This window comes from Camelus dromedarius, chromosome 9 (genome assembly GCF_036321535.1).
Source record: "Camelus dromedarius isolate mCamDro1 chromosome 9, mCamDro1.pat, whole genome shotgun sequence".
NCBI classification, from domain to species: Eukaryota; Metazoa; Chordata; class Mammalia; order Artiodactyla; family Camelidae; genus Camelus; species Camelus dromedarius.
The window spans coordinates 75,872,918-75,890,101 of NC_087444.1; the positions used below are offsets into that span (position 1 = coordinate 75,872,918).

At 40.6% G+C, this 17,184-nt stretch overlaps 1 protein-coding gene across 1 annotated transcript in view; it reads left to right on the plus strand.

Moving 5' to 3' along the window:
- The first annotated feature begins 14,329 nt into the window (after nucleotides 1–14,329).
- Nucleotides 14,330–17,184, plus strand: part of PPP2R1A (protein phosphatase 2 scaffold subunit Aalpha) — a 30,670-nt gene continuing 27,815 nt past the window's right edge. The window contains exon 1 of the mRNA XM_010983637.3: nucleotides 14,330–14,490. Coding sequence (XP_010981939.1) covers nucleotides 14,413–14,490 — 78 coding nt within the window. The 5' untranslated portion in view covers nucleotides 14,330–14,412. The remainder of the gene's footprint in view (nucleotides 14,491–17,184) is intronic.

The following is a 17,184-nucleotide window of genomic DNA, read 5'->3' on the forward strand; positions in this document are numbered from 1 at the left end:
GGTTAAAATTTGTGTATTTCAATATAATATAAAAATGGATACATTTTGGTATCCATGGAGTTTCTTACTTGACCCATGTCAGTTTTTCTATTAATTTTTAACTATAATTCTATATTATAATTGATATCTTTCCTTTTAAAATTTTACACTCATTATTTGTTAGCTTTTACCTATAAATTCCATGATACATTTAAAGGTGAGTCACAGTATCATTTCTTGAATACTGTTAAACCCCTTTTATAATATAAGGAATGGTGAGAATAATGTACTCACTGTATCCCACCTTCTTCTCCCAGAACTGACCACCGAGGAATTTATTTACATACTTATTTGTTAATTTTTAAATTTACTTTTGTGTTCACTTTTAGTTTTCATTTCAAATTTAATTTTTAAAATTTAGGATATAATTGACTTATAATATTGTATATATTTCAGGTATATACCATAGTGATACACAATTTTAAAACATTAAACTCCATTTGTAGTTATTGGAAAATATTGGCTATATTTCCTGTGCTGTACAATATATCTGTGTAGCTTCTTTCTTTTATACATAGTAGTGTGTTTTCTATATCTGTTACTCTGTTTCTTTTTGTTTATATTCACTAGTTTGTTGTTTTATAGTCCATGTATAAGTGATATCATATAGTGTTTGTCTTTCTCTGTCTGATTTATTTCACTAATCATAGTATCCTCCAAGTATATCTATGTTGTTATGAATGGCAACAGTTCATTCTTTTTAATGGCTTAATAGCATTTTATTGGGTGTATATATATTTCATATGTATAATATATATATATACATACCATGTATTCTTTATCCATTCATCTTTCAATAACTAATTTTGTGTCCATATGTTGGCTACAAAGATATAGTTTGTAGGGAAGCCCCATCAGGCTTTCAGCTGATTTCTCAACACAAACATTGAGGTCATAAGGGAGTGTTAAGATATATACAAAGTCCTGAAAGTGAAAAAGCTTCAATCTAGGATATTCCATCGAGCAAGACTGTCCTTTGGAATAGAAGGAGAGATAACGAATTTCACAGATAAGCAAAAACTAAAGAATTCAGCAATACTAAACTTATGCTAAAAGAAATTGTAAAGGTTTATTCTCAATAGAAAACAAGCAGAACCCTACAAAAAGGACAATACCATAATTGGAAATGTGGTAACTAGAATGAGTTGCAATAGAAGATGTAAAAGAGGACATCAAAATGATTAAAGCTGGGAGAGTCCAGCAAGGAAATATATACATTTTTTCTTTTTATGGTTCTTTTTAGGACGTGTTTGAGCTAATGTAACTATCAGTTTAAAGGAAGCAGATAGAGTAATGGGTTAAGATACTTAAAAAACAGGGTAACTACAAATCAAAAGCATACAATAGAGTCACAAAAAACAAAAAGAATCCAAGATGATACAAAAGAAAATTATCAAACCACAATAAGAGAAACAAACAAACAAACAAACAAAGGAACAAAGAAGAAATACCAAATCAACTGGAAAACTAAGTTAAAAATGGCAGTAAACACACCTCTATCAATAATTGCTGTAAACATCAGTGGACTAAATGTTTCAATCAAAAGACATAGAGTGGTAGATTGGGTAATAATACAAGAGCCTACAAAATGCTGCATAGAAGATACACACTTTAGGGGTAGGGACGCTCATAGATTGAAAGTGAAAGGAAGAAAAAAATATTTCATGAAAATGGAAATTACAAGACAGTAGGAGTAGCAATACTGATATCACACAAAATGGACTTTAAAACAAAGTCCATAACGAGAGGTACGGAAGGACACTATATAATGATTAAATGAGCAATATAAGATGACGACATTACCCTCATTAACATATATGCACCCAATATGGAAACACCTAAATTCATAAAGCAAATACTAACCCATAAAGGGAGAAATTGATGAGAACACAATCACAATAGGAGACTTTAACATCCCATTAGCATCATTGGACATATCTTCCAGACAGAAAATCAATCATCCAACAAAGATATTAATTGGCACAATAGAACAGTTGGACTTTCTAGGATATTACATCTCCCCCAAAAGAGACTATGTTCTTTTCAAGCGCATGTGGAACGTTCTATAGGATAGATTATATGCTGAGACACAAAAGAAGCCTCAACAAATGTAAGAGGATAGAAATTATTTCAAGCATCTTTTCTCACCACAATGCCATGAAAGTAGAAATCAACCATAGCGATACAAAATGGATAGAAACACAAACACAGAAAATCGATGGGATGCAGCAAAAGCGGTCCTAGGAGGGAATCTGATCATGATACAGGCCTTCCTGAAAAAACAACAACAATCTCAAAACAACCTAACCTACCAACAAAAAGAATTGTAAAGAGAAGAGCAAAGAAAACCTAAAGTCAACAGAAGGAAAGAAATAATAAAGATCTGGAAGGAAATAAATCAAATAGAGGTTAAAAAAACAATAGAAACAGTCAGTTAAACCAACAGATGGTTTTTTGGCAGAGTAAATAAAATTGACAAGCCTCTAGCCAGATTCACCAAGAGTAAATGAGAGAGAACACGAATAAACAAAATAAGAAAGGAAAATGGAGAAATTACAACCAACATGCCAGAAATACGAGATGCCAAATATACAAAGAACTCATACTGATCCTTCTCAAACTCTTCCAAGTGATTGAAAAGAAGAGAGTACTCATAAACTCATCCTGTGAAGCCATCATCAACCTGATACCAAAACAAGATACACTACCTAAAAGGAAAATGACACGCCAATATGATTGATAAACATACAAACAAATGTTCTCAACAAAGTAATAGCAAACAGAATCCAACAGAACATAAAAAAGATCATACATCATGATCAAGTTGGATTCCTCACAGGGATACAAGAATGGTTCAACATATGCAAATAAATCAATGTGATACAGCACATGAACAAAAGAAACACAAAATTAACATGATCATCTCAATAGATGCAGAAAAAGCCTTTGAGAAAATTCAACACCCATTTATGATAAAGCTCTTACCAAAGTTAGTATACAGGGACCTTATCTCAACAAAATAAAACCTAGTTATGACAAACGCACAGCCAGCATAATACTCAAAGGTAAAAAACTGAAAATCTTCCCACTAAAGTCTGGAACAAGACAAGGATGACCTCTCTCACTGCTTCTATTCAACATAGCCTTGGAAGTCCTAGCCATAGCAATCAGGCAAGAAAAAGAAATTAAAGGGATCCAAATTGGAAGAGAAGAAGTAAAATTGTCACTAAAAGTGGATGACATGATACTGTATATACAAAACCCTAAAAGCTCCACAGAAACACTATTAGGGCTGATAAAAGAATTTGGCAAGGTAGCAGGATACAAGATTAACATACAGAAATCAGTTGCATTTCTTTACACTGACAATGAAATAGCAGGAAAAGAAAGGAAAGAAACTTTTACAATGGTATCCAAAACAATAAAATACTTAGGAATAAATCTGACCAAGTAGGTGAAAGACTTGTACATGGAGAACTACAAAACATTGATTAAGGATTTCAAGATGACTTAAAGAAATGGAAATATATACCATGTCTTTGGGTTAGAAAAATCAATATTTTTAAAATGGCCATACTGCACAAGGCAATCTACAGATTTAATGCAACCCTATCAAATTAGCCAGGACATTTTTCACAGAATTAGAAGAAATAATCCAAAAATTTATATGAGTCACAAAAGACCCAGAATTGCCAAAGTAATAGCAAAGGAAAAGAATGAACCAAGAGAAAAAAACCTTCCCAAACTTCAGACAATACTAGAGAGCTACAGTAATCAAAACATCATGGCACTGGCATAAAAACAGACATATTGATCAATGGATCAGAATAGAGAGCCCAGAAATAAGCCCACAAGCCCACGGTCAATTCATCTTTGACAAAGTAGGCAGGAATATACAATGGAGAAAAGACAGGCTCTTCAGGAAGTGGTGTTGGGAAAACTGGATAGCAGCGTGTAAGTCAATGAAGTTAGAATGCTCCCTCACACCATACACAAAAATAAACTCAAAATGGCTTAAAGAGTTAAATATAAGACACGACATGTTCAAACCCCTAAAAGAAAACATAGGCAAAACATTCTCTAACATACATCTTAGCAATGTTCTCCTAAGGCAGTCTACCCAGGTAATAGAAATAAGAGCAAAAACAAACAAATGGCACCTAGTTAAACTTAAAAGCTTTTGCACAGCGAAGAAAACCATGAGCAAAACAAAAAGGCAACCTATGGAATATTATTTTGGCTATTTTTAATAGTCTTAATTTTTTTGTGTGTGAAAATCTCTGCAATAATCATTGTGTGTTTCCCAGCTGTCAGCCCCTTTCTGCTCATCAGTCATGACTCCAGGATTTTCAGGCTCTGCTTTGGCCGGATAAAGCAGGCAGAATCCCCTAACCTTGTGAGAAGGATGTAAATTGTATTTATTTGCAGTACAATTGTTTGCTAATTCATTCAGTTCACTCAGAGTCCTAAGTATAATTATGAGTGTCTTACCAGAGGATGGGAAACAGGACACACAGAGCATCTTCTTTGAAGTAAGGCAGGTTATAATAGTAATTGTAATGAAAAATTATATAAATTTACATATTTTCATGTAATAGTATTGTAATCGCCTTTTTTTTTTTAACTAGTGCTGCAGTGAAGGATTTCAGAATTTATGCAATAATCAACACCAGGTCCTGAAAAAAAATCTAGATTTTATGGCAAAGTATATGAGTGTGTAACTGAATTCTATCACAGTAAATTTTCCAGACGTGTAGTAGGCACGGAATCTTAGAAAAGCTACGTTAACATGGAACCCCCTGTGTCGGGTCATAGTGGAACTGAAGACAGTGGTGTTGGTGGGGGATATTCAGTCATGAGGAAAGCTTTTGGGAGTCAGTCTTGAGTTTGGTAACATTCTATCCTTAGAGACACAGTCATCATTTATGTGAAATATGACCTCTTGTAGGGAGAATAGCATTTTTAAAGATCTTCAGATAGAAATGGGCAGAGTAAACCGGAATGAGGTAAAGAGCATAGAATTCCATTTTAGCATATCTTTAACAACATCAGGTGATTGTGACAATTGAAAAAGATGTGAATTGCGTGGAATTTGGATCTGTAGAGAGCAGATTTTTGTGTCTTTTGTGAAGATGACTTAGGCATTTTGGCAAGAGAGAGCATTGGAGGTGTACGCTGATGTCTCCAAAGTGATGAAATTAGTTATGTTGGAAACTTCCATTAAATTCAGACCATTGCAAGAAGAGCCATTTGAACGGGAAACGCATAATCCATTCGTTTATGTGGAGTTTGTGGCCCCTTGATTTTCAAGGAGGAACATAGATGTTGACCCAATTTTAGGAGATGTTTTTATATTATTTTGTCTGTATTTACATTCAGAAGCTGATGCAAAGTATTGAGTATTCAACAGTTTGAAGAACAAAAATATAACTTTGAACCAATGTATATTTCGATTGAACCTTGTTCCACAAAGAGAAACCGATATTTTTAGCGTACACAAGACACTTGAATATTTACCAGAAATTATATCACAAAGCAAGAAGAAAACATATAGACACACACATATGTACACATGTATATGTCTTTGCAAGTTCTCTGTGTATGTATGTGTGTACATATAAATACATATACATAGAAAGTCAGCCATGTTTTTCTCTCTCAATCGGTATATTTGAATCCTTCATAGTAGCACTAATTACAATATTGACCAGTCTTAATGTGTATGTTATGAGGGATATATTTCTATGCTAGTTGTTTGTTAAAATTCCATACAATGTATTTTTCATTTTCCTACTTTAATGCTATTCTTTGGCCATCTCTCTTGTGAAAACATTCAATGAACATGGTAAAACTGCTTTAATTAAAAAATTTGTCTGCTTAAATTTAATATAGTAATTGATACATTTGGGTATCAATAGAGTTTATTTTCTTATTTTAACTGCTACCTTTTCTATTAAATTTTAAATATAATTCTGCATTATATTCAATATCTTTTCTTTGAAAGTTGTGTACTCCTTATTTGTTAGTTTTTACCTAGAAATTTCAGCATAGATTTACAAGCAAATCACAGTGTCATTTTATCTAATACTATTGAACCCCACCTTTACAATATAAATGCATTGAGACAATAATCCATTCACTGTATCCCATCATTTTTTTCCCAGAAGACTCCAAAGGGGAATTTATTTACTTACTTATTTATGTGTTTATTTATTTACTTTTATCCACTTTTTATTGTTATTTTTTGAAGTTAATTTTTTAAAATTGTGGTATTGATTATGATATTATATATATTTTATGTATACAACATAGTGATTCACAATTTTTAAAGGATATGCTCCATTTATAGTTATTATAAAATATTGGCTGTATTTCCTATGTTGTACAATATATCCTTGTAGCATATTTATTTAATACATAGTAGTTTGTATTTCTTTTTAAAATTTTTTATATTGAAATATAGTTGATTTACAATATTATTTTCAGGTGTACAGCAAAGTGATTCAGTTATACATATATTTCTTCTTTTCAGATTGTTTTCCATTAGATGTTATTACAAGAAATTGAATATAGTTCCCTGTACTATATCATAGGTCCTTATTTTTTTTATCCATTTGGTATATAGCAATGTGCATTTGTTAATCCCCAACCCCTAATTTATCCCTCCCTGCCCTTTCCCCTTTGGTAACCATAGCCTGTTTTCTATGTCTATGAGTCTGGTTTGGGTTTGTAAATAGAATTTATCCATTTTTTTCCAGATTCCACATATAAGTGATATTATATGATACTTGTCTTTCTCTTTCTTACTTACTTCACTTAGTATGATAGTCTCTAGGTCCATCCATGTTGCTGCAAATGGTGTTATTTCATTCTCTTTATGGCTGAGTACTATTCCATTGTACATATGTGTGTATATCACGTCTTCTTTATCCAGTCATCTGTTGATGGACATTTAGCTTTCCATGTCTTGGCTATTGTAAATAGCACTGCTGAGAACTCTGGGGTGCATGTATATTTTTAAAGTAGTGTTTGCATTTTCTTTAGATATACCCAGGAGTGGAAATGTCTGGGTCATATGGTAGTATTATTTTTAGTTTTTTGAGGAACCTCCATACTGTTTTCCACAGTGTCTGCACCAATTTACATTCCCACCAACAGCGGAGAGGGTTCCCTTCTCTCCACGACCTTGCTGACATTTGTTAGTTATGGTCTTTTTGGTGATGGCCGTTCTGACAGCATATACTATCTTTCTGATTGGTGAGATGCTTTTTAAAAATTTAAAAGCAAATGCACAGGTCTTAAGTGCAGAGCTGCATGAAAGTTCAGGGTGAACCCATTTCTGTACTCAGCACCTAGATTAGTAAATCAAATATTGTCAGAGCCCCAGAAGCTCCCTCCCAGTCACTGTTCCTCAGGGTAACCACTTCTCTGACAGCTAACAGGGGAAGTCACTTTAGCCGGTTTTGCATTTTAAATAAAGGAAATAATAGAGCATTAACTTTTTCATATTTGGCTTTTGTCATTCCTCACGTCGTTTGTGAATTCATTGCTGTGTGTTGTTACTGATCATTTGTTTGCCTTGCCATGTAGGATTCTACCATGTGAATATGAAACGCTTACTTTAATCATTCCACTGTTCAGTGACATGTGGGTGGTTTTCAGTTTGGGAGTATTAGGAATAGTGCTCAGAAAAACTGAGAACATATCCTGATGAGGCACATACCCATTTCTGCTGGCTATCTAGGTGATGACGGACTTGTTGGGTGACAGATTTGTATCTACCTTTTAGAGACAGTGCCAAAGAGGTTTGGGAAATGTACCAATTTTCACACCCACCAGCAGTGTAGGAGATTCTTGGTTTACCCACATCCTTGTCAACACTTTGACTCTTCCCCCCATTTTTAATTTAGACTTCTGATTGGTATGTGATAGTATCAAGTAGTGATTATACTTCCTCACTATGGAAGTTGAGCATATTTTCACATATTTATTTATATTTATTGTGTAACCTCTTTTTCTTTTTTGGGGGGGAAGTAATGATATATATATACACACATATATAATGTGTGTGTATGTATGTATATGTATGTATGTATAATATATATATATGTATAATTACTTCCCCACACACATTATATATATATATTTTTTTAATAGAGGTACTGGGGATTGAGCCCAGGACCTCGTGCATGCTACACACATGCTCCACTACTGAGTTATATCCTCCCCACGGGGCAACCTCTTTTTGAAGTATGTGGTAGTTTATTTTTATCAATTTTTCTATTGTGTTGTGTTTTTCTTATTGTTTTATAATAGTTCCAAATATCCACGGGATGTGATGTCTTTCTTGGTTCTCTTTATGTCATTCTCTCTCTCTCTCTCTCTTTCTCTCTCTCTCTCTCTCTCTCTCTCTCTCTCTCTGTGTGTGTGTGTGTGTGTGTTTGTCTTGATGAGGAGAGTCTTAATTTTAACGTAACTTGATCTTTCCTCCTATAAAATATTTAGTATTCTGCTTATGAAATATTTCCACATTCTAAGACAACTGAGATGCTCTCTGTTTTATTTTTAAAACTTTATTTAGCTTTAAAACTTAGATCAGCAATCCATCCAGAATTGACTTGTTATATGTGTGCTTCATGGACTATATATATTTCTTTTCTGATAAGCTACCAAATTTCAGTTCGTTCAGAATCTGTGACATTAACCTTTTTTTTTTCATTTGCTCTCCCCACTCAATGTTCACCCATGTTTTTTTAATTAAAAAAATTCTTTAAAATTTTTATTTATTTATTTAGTGGGGAAGGTAATCAGTTTTGTTTGTTTGTTTATTTAATTGAGGTGCTGGGGATTGAACCCAGGACCTCGTGCATGCTAAGCACGTGCTCTACCATACCCTCCCCCCCTCACACAGGTTAATGTCACCTCACCCATGAAGTCTCTCGATAAATCTGTCTCTTTGTCCCTCCTTCAGGGTTTTAACAACCCCGCAGCACCACACAGCCAAGGTCAGTTATGGTATCACAAATCTTCAGTGAATCCCTTTACTCAGTTATTCCCAAACTTTGAAGAAAATTGTGTACCTTAATGGGAGAATTCTCCATGAGCCTCTCAAAATTTTTTTCATGTCTTGTATTAGCTTCTGCCCTGGACCACTTTGAAAGGATTTTTTTTTTTAATTGTAGTATAGTCAGTTTACAATATTGTATCTCTTTCTGGTGTACAACACAATGTTTCAGTCATACATATACATATGTATATTTGTTTTCATATTCTTTTTCATTATAGGTTACTACGAGATATTGAATACAATTCCCTGTTCTATACAGTAGAAATGTGTTGTTTACCTATTTTATATATAGTAATTAGTATCTGCAAATCTCAAACTCCCAATTTATGCCTTCCCACCTCTCTTCTCCCCCTAGTAACCATAAGTTTGTTTTCTATGTCTGTGAGTCTATTTTTGTTTTGTAAATAAGTTCATTTGTGTTTTTTTTTAGATTCCACGTATAAGTGATATCATATGGTATTTTTCTTAATCTTTCTGGCTTACTTCACTTAGAATGATGATCTCCAGGTCTATCCATGTTGCTGCAAATGGCATTATTTTATTATTTTTATAGCTGAGTAGTATTCCATTGTATAAATACACCACAACTTTTTTATCCAGTCATCTATCGATGGACATTTAGGTTGTTTCAATGTTTGGCTATTGTAAATAGTGCTGCTGTGAACATTGAGGTGCATGTATCTTTTTAAATTAAAGTTCCCTCTGGGCCATATGCCCAGGATGGGATTGCTGGATCATACGGTAAGTCTATTTTTAGTGTTTTGAGGAATCTCCATACTCGTTTCCACATTGGCCGCACCAAACAGCATTCCCACCAACAGCGTAGGAGGGCTTTCTTTGAAAGGATTTTTGTGTAACAGCCTCAGAAGATGGCAGTAATGTCTGTCTTGGGGGCCAGGACGGGTTCATTACCTAACAAATATAAAAACGATAATGCCTTCCTCGAAGGCAAAGGCTGGTCCGTGTACTTATAACCCACCTGAAGAGACTGGATTCCAGCATGCTGCTCTCCGGCTGTGACACGAGCCCCCCCACCCCCACCCCAGCTGCGTGCAATGTTCCCGGCCCTCTTTGCCTGGCCGCCGTGGGGCCTGTGGGGGCAATGACGGCCGATGGGAAATTCTTGCTGCCTGTTGTGCCACGGATAATCACACCTTCTGTCTCAGCCCCAGGCGGCTCACGGCTCGGGCCAGCATCCATGGAACTGGCAAGGTAACTTGGTCGGCAAATGGGGTAAAGTCTTAGGTCCTTCACATTTCTTGCCAGTCTCGGCAATAAGGACGGGGTAGTGACTGAGTATGACAAGGATCAGCCTTTGTGCGTTGTCACAATAGCAGAGGGAAGCTACCTTGATGAGGTAGTTGGGGGACTATCGCAGTCTGTTTGGGCGGCTCTCACAGACTGGGTGGCTTATAAACATCAGTTGGTACCTCTGAGTTCTAGAGGCTGGAAGTCTGAGATCAGGGTGCCAGCATGGTCAGGGAGGGCTGTCTTCTGGGCTGCCGACTTCTTGTATCTTCACAAGGCAGAAGGGGGCAAGGGAGCTCCCTTAGGCCTCTATTTAAAGGTCTTTAATCCCATTCACAAGGGCTCTGCCTGCATGACCTAATCACCTCCCAAAGGCTTCACCTTCTAACACCATCACCTTGGGGGTTAGGGTTTGTTTTTTTTTTTCCCATTATCATGTTTTCTTAATGGAAGAATAGTTGATTTACAATGTTGTATTAGTTTCTTGTGTACAGCATAGTGATTCAGGTATACATATACTTTTTTCATACTCTTTTTCATTACAGGTTACTGCAAGCTATTGAATATAATTCCCTGTGCTGTACAGTAGGACCTTATTGTTTCTCTATTCTGTACATAGTAGTTTGTATCTGTCAATCCCCAACTCCCAATTTATCCCTCCCCCTCTTTCCCCCTGGAACCATAAGTTTATGGTCTATGTCTGCAAGTCTGTTTCTGCTTTATAAATAAATTCATTTGTATCTTTTTTAGATTCCACATATAAGTGATATCATATGGTGTTTGTCTTTCTCTGTCTAACTTACTTCACTTAGTATGATCATCTCCAGGTCCATCCATGTTGCTGCAAATGACATTATTTCATTCTTTTTTATGGCTGAGTAGTATTCCTCTGTGTGTGTGTGTGTGTGTGTGTGTGTGTGTGTGTGTGTGTGTGTGTGTGTATGTATATGTATATAAACAGGGTTAAATTCCAATGTATGAATTTTGAGGGGATGCAGACCACAGCAGGATCCTTTGGGAAAATTCAACATCCTACATCAGAAAATAGTAGGAATTGTGTTCTCTGCTTACGCTGCCCCGTCCTACAACTGTCAGAGGTGAGAGTGCCAATAAGTGTTAGATGCATGTAGTCAAGTATTAGACAAACCACCTTTATACTTGCCACCAGAGGGTGGGCAAGGATTTAGGTAAAGGGCCACTAACCTCTGACGTACAACTTTTTCGTCACATACATGATATTCTCTTTGTTGGCAAGTCAGAGGCCTCAGTCTCCACAGTCCTAACACATCATCACATCTCTGCCAGGTGGGGTGGCTGACATATAACCTGACCAAATTCAAGTCCTGTTTCCCAGTGAAAGTTTATGGGGACTCTATGGGCAGCTGACGATGCTCAGTCCCTCCAGCAGTGAAGGGGAAACTGTCGTCTCTGACTCCCCATCACCTGAAGCAGCCCAGTCCTTACTAGACTCCCGGGACACGAGAGACAGCACAGTCCCTGTGACTGACGATTTTATCAGCTAGAGCCTCTGGCAAAGGGATGCAGCCACCACCTTTTAAAAGACCCCATGGGTTTATGAACTCAGAGCCACCCTGACACAACTGCTTTCAAAAAGCAATGATCAGTTTGCTAGTGAGTGCTTCTCAAAACTGACCTCTGATCTATAGAAGCCTTGTGAGTCTCTGGCTTGATATTCCAATTTGTCGGTGTCGTGATACCATGTACACATACACACCGTATGCGGAGAGAGCTGATGGCTACTCTGAAGCTTTATTAAGTTACACAGTCTTATATAGCAAAGAAGAATGACAAGGGAAATGGTTAACAGGCAGCGTCTGGCTCAGGGTCAGAAGACCCTTTATGTTTTGGTAAATCATGTTCGTGTTGGCACCAGCGAGACTTACAGCTTATCAGGGCAGAATGTATGAGAAATGGCTGCTTCACAATATTCTTCTTGGACTCAGGCAGCTGTGCCTGTCTTAAGTTGCCCCCCTCTGGGGATCTTATCTGTCCTTGGCTAACCAGCGTTCTCACCTCTGAGTCTGCAGCTTTTTATAACTTGTTTACCATTCCAGCCCAAGGTTCAATCCTTTGTTCCCACAGTCGGGGGCCTACACAATTCAGGAGTGAGTCAACTTGGATTCCACTACTAACCAGGTGGGAAGGGCCCCCTAAGTCCTGTATCTGATGGAAAGCACTTACTTGAGAATGAAGCCAGACTGGCTCCAGCAACATCCTGGCTTTACGAGAATAGGTGGTACCTATTCCTTTTGGGGGAGATTTTAAGCTCTAGACTATAGCCCAAGTCACTGGCACTACGAACCCTCAATGCTCTGTGATTTCCCTAAGTGCACAGCCCTGGCTCACTGCTGGTTTAGGTAGGCTGAAACCTAGTGGTGTCCCCTGGGCCACTGTGGCTGTTTAGTGCTGGCTCTGCACCAAGTGTGTGGTTGTTCCCATTACTGGTCAGATATCGGGTCTCTGGACTGCTGCCAGTGGTCTCGCTGTTTCATATGTCACTTGGGAAACTGTGGACTGTCAGATTAAGAACATCCCTCTTTTACGATGTGAACTGTGGAAGCAAATTGCAGTGCTGAGAGAACTATCTGGGTCATTTAGATGCTCATGGGTAGGGCCTGCTCTTTGAAGAGTCTGACCAGAATCAAGCTGCTGATTGTATCTGTGGGATTTGCTCTGCATGACATACTTGGGAATCTTTTCTTCCCCCTTGGGGGCTAGGGGACGCTTTACTGAGGTATAATTGCCAAATAAAATTTTAAGATATTTAAGGCCCGTAGCCTCAGTGGGCTGGTCGGGTTGGGGTGAGGGGAGGACCATGGGAATAAGGAGGGCAAGGATTTAAATATGCAAAGCCATCCCTGCCCCACCCCTTTTATAGGTAGTTTCCTAAGTGGAGTGGGTAGGGGTCTTTGGGAAAGACGCTTGGGCCTGTCCAGGAGTCCTAGCTCAGCTGTGCCCTTGAAGTGGCACAATAAAGGGGGAAGGGGCATCCCAGGCTTCCCCATCCCCCATGAGATCTCAGGTGAAGGAGCTGTGTTGAGTGAGGCTAGGAACAGAGATGAGTCAGACTCAAGGGTGCTCTCACTCTATGGCAGGAGACAGACGCTAAAGCAGAGCCACAGCAGCCGCTCCAGGGACAGAAATTTTGAGAGGAGAGAAAGAGACAGAGACTGAGTGGGATTATGTAGCTCTGGGGGCTTGAGGACGGAGCCGAAAGAGGGACAGGGAAGGGGAGACATTTATGTAGAGATCAGACAATTTAACAGCAACTGCTCTCCAAATAGAAGGTATGGTTTGGGCAAAAGCTTGCTGGCATGAAGAGGCATGATGTGCTCAGGCAGATAATTTTCCTCAACTGATTTAAGAGTAACAAGGGCAGGTGGGAGACGTTCCTAGAGAGGATTCAGGAATCAGATCCACATACCAGCCTGCGGGGTTTGGGTTTTATCCAGAGAGTAAGGCAAGTCGCCACCCTTCTCTGGGCCTCCGCATGATAAGGCATAAATCAGAGACTCACTCCCTCCTCCGCCCGCCAGCGAGAGAGGTTAGTGCCTCACAAGCCAAAACCCGCAGATTGTTCTGCTCCCTACATGACCTCACGCATCCCTACCCACGCACGCGCAGAAGCTTTCTCCAGGACTCGGAGAAGGGCAGTCTTCGCCTCCTTCCAATCCTGCCCTTCATTGGCTAGGAACAACTGCTCGTCAAGACCGTCGTTAGCGGCGACGTAGGCGGGTACAATCTTGGTCGCTAAGCTACCGCGTACTTCCGTTTCCTCCTCTCCATCTCCTAAACTCGGCCAGCTTAATCTCGTCCCTTCGACCAATGGCAAATGGGCAGTGGGCGGGTCTTCATTTGTCCGGACCAAAGAAACGCAGGCTTGGCCTGGCAGAGCGCGGCCAATGACTGTAGGGCAACCCCTGTAAAGTGGTTCGGGCGGCCCCGCGCCCTCCTTTCCTCCTCCTGGCTCAGCCCCTCCCTGTCCCGTTTTTAGCACGGCGCTGGCCGCAGGCTGACAGGAACTGCACGGAGCCAAGATGGCGGCGGCCGACGGCGACGACTCGCTCTACCCCATCGCGGTGCTCATAGACGAGCTTCGCAACGAGGATGTTCAGGTCCGGAGGCTCCAGGGCACCTGGGGACGACGGGGAGGGGGACCTGGGGGCACAGGCGTCCCTCGCGGAGAAGGTTCAGTGTTCTCTGGGAGTGGCGGAAGGGACGGGCAGCCAATCAGCGCTCCTCTCTCATCTTTCCGGGTGCCTGGACTCGATGAGACGGCGCCCGGGATTGGGTGTCTCGGCACTCGGGAGGGCGGGAGCGAGGGCGAGCTTGGAGGGTCCCGATCCTTCCTGGAGCGTGTGGCGGCCCGGGGCTTCGGCGGCCGCGCCCGTGGAGGGGGTCGGCCGACCGGGTTGGGGAGGCGAGGGGAGGGCTCGGTGATTGGTGGCGGCCCCTGAAGGGCCCCTTGGGGACGAGGTGGGCGCGTGCCTTGCTCCTAGTTGGGGAGGGGCCGCCAGCCAGGTTGATGGGGACCCCCGTAGGTTTTTGCCTTTCTGGGTTTCAGCGGCTGAGGCTCAGCGCTGTGGGGTAAAATCCCTGAAGGGAAGTGAAGCCTGCTTTTCCAATTCCTGTTTTCCCTCCCCTTCCAATTTTGGTGTAGACCCTCGAAGTGGGGGAGGGGCGTAAATAGTCCCCGGGACTGAGCTCAATTGAGGAGCGAATTACGAGGTGGAAAGTCGCCCAGCTCTGGGATGGCCCCGTTCGCAGTTTGCTAAGCTGGATAACATTTCTGATGAGTGGGATACGTTGGCTCAGGTGACTGGGCCCGGCTGGCGAGGGTTTTAGAAGAGGTAGGACTCGAGGGTTTTCCGGCCTCAGCCCCACCTCTCACCCGCCCAGTGACCTTGTGCAGATTACTTCACGGATTTGGGCCTGTTGTCCATAAAGTGTGGGCCAGTAATAGTCCTGGCCTCTTTGGGTGGTTGTGAGGGACTGAACGAGTAAATAGTGCAAGTAATACAGAAGGGCTCCCGGCCTCTTGTAAGGGCCCAGTAAATGTTAGCTTTAATTATTGGGAGTGGTGATTGAAGAGTTCCCATACTCCCCTTGGGCCTTAATTTCCCCGCTTACAAAATTGAGCAGCTTGCACTGGTCCAGCGTCGGAGGTTCTGGCAGTATCACTTGATCTGGAGTCAGACAGGTTGTGGCTGTACTCCTGGCTCTTCCACCTCTTGTTGGTTCAGGTGGGCAGGTTAGTTGATCTTTCCAAGCCTTGGTTTCCTGTGCTCTCCAATGGAGGTGATTACCTAGTTCACTGGGCTGTTGTATGACTTCATTTGTTAAGTAAACACCTGACACATATCAGGTGTGGTGCTGAGGATATAATGGTGACACCAGTTGTTACACAAGAGACAGATGTGAGACAGAACCGAATACATTATTAACACGTGTGAGACATGGGCAGGAAACAAGATGTGATAATGAATAAGTAAATATTACTGGGCCTCTGCTCTGTGTTGGGCACTGTTCTAGGCACAGGTTTACAATAGGGATCAAGGCAGACAAAACCTTCTGGCCTTGTGGAGCTTCTGATGTAGAGACGGGAGACAGACAATAAACAAGACAAGAAGGAAAATATGAAGTGTGTTAGACGGGGATAAGTATTGTGGAGAAAAATAAAGGATGGGGGAGAGGCTGTGGTTTCAGAGTGGTCAGGGAAGGCCTTGCTGGGAAGGTGATGTTTGAACAAAGATCTGAAGGAGGCAAGGGAAGGAGCCTGAGCCTTTCTGGGCAGAGACAGCAGCAAGCACGGAGTGGGGTGGGGAAGATTCATTTTAAGTAGGTCAGTCAAGGAAGGCCCCTCTGAGGATGCAGAGTTTAACGCAAGACCAGAAGAAGTTGGGGAGGAGCCTTCCAGAAAGAGTGCAGGCAGGTAATGGCAGTAGTTCTCAACCCAGGGTGATTTTGCCTGCCAAAGGACATTGCCAATGTGTGGAGACATTTTTGGTTGTCACCACTGGGGACATGCTACTGTCATTTAGGGAGCAGAGGTCAGGGATCTGCTAAACCTACAATGCATAGGACAGCCCCCACAGCAAAGAATTATCCACCCGAAACATCCATTGTGATGAGATTGAGCAAAGCTGTCTATGGGAGAGTCCTGAGGCAAACGTGGTAGCTTAAAAGAACACAGATTTATTATCCTACAGTTCTGGAGGTCAGTAGTCTGACGTAGTCTCACTGGGCTAAAATCACAGTGAGGGCAAGGTTATATTCCTTTCTGGAGGCTCTAGAGAAGAATCCGTTTCTTTGCCTTTTCCAGGTTCTGGAGGCTGCCTGCACTTCTTGGCTTGTGGCCCCTCTGTCCGTCAAAGCCAGCAGTGTTGCATCTCTGTGACCATTCTCCTGTGGTCATATCTCCCTCTGACCAGCCAGGAAGGGGTCTCTGATTGTAAGGACCTATGTGATTTGATTGGGTCCAGCTGGGTAATCGAGGCTAATCTCTGCATCTGAGGGTTCTTAACCTTGATCACATCTGCCAAATGCCTTTTGCCATGAGAGGTGACATACAGGTTTCAGGAGCCAGGATATGGATGTCTTTGGGAAGCTGTTATTCTGATACCATAGTCGCTGCAGTTGGAGGTGGACGTTGAGAGGGAAAATGTTGGGAGTTTGAGGATGGGGCTGAAGTGCCATCTTTTTTTTTTTTTTTAATATTTTCAGGTAATTTAATTTTCTTTTTATTTGTTTGTTACTCATATTGCATTGAAGTCTGAAGGGGAACTATTCATTCAGCAAGGAGTGCCACA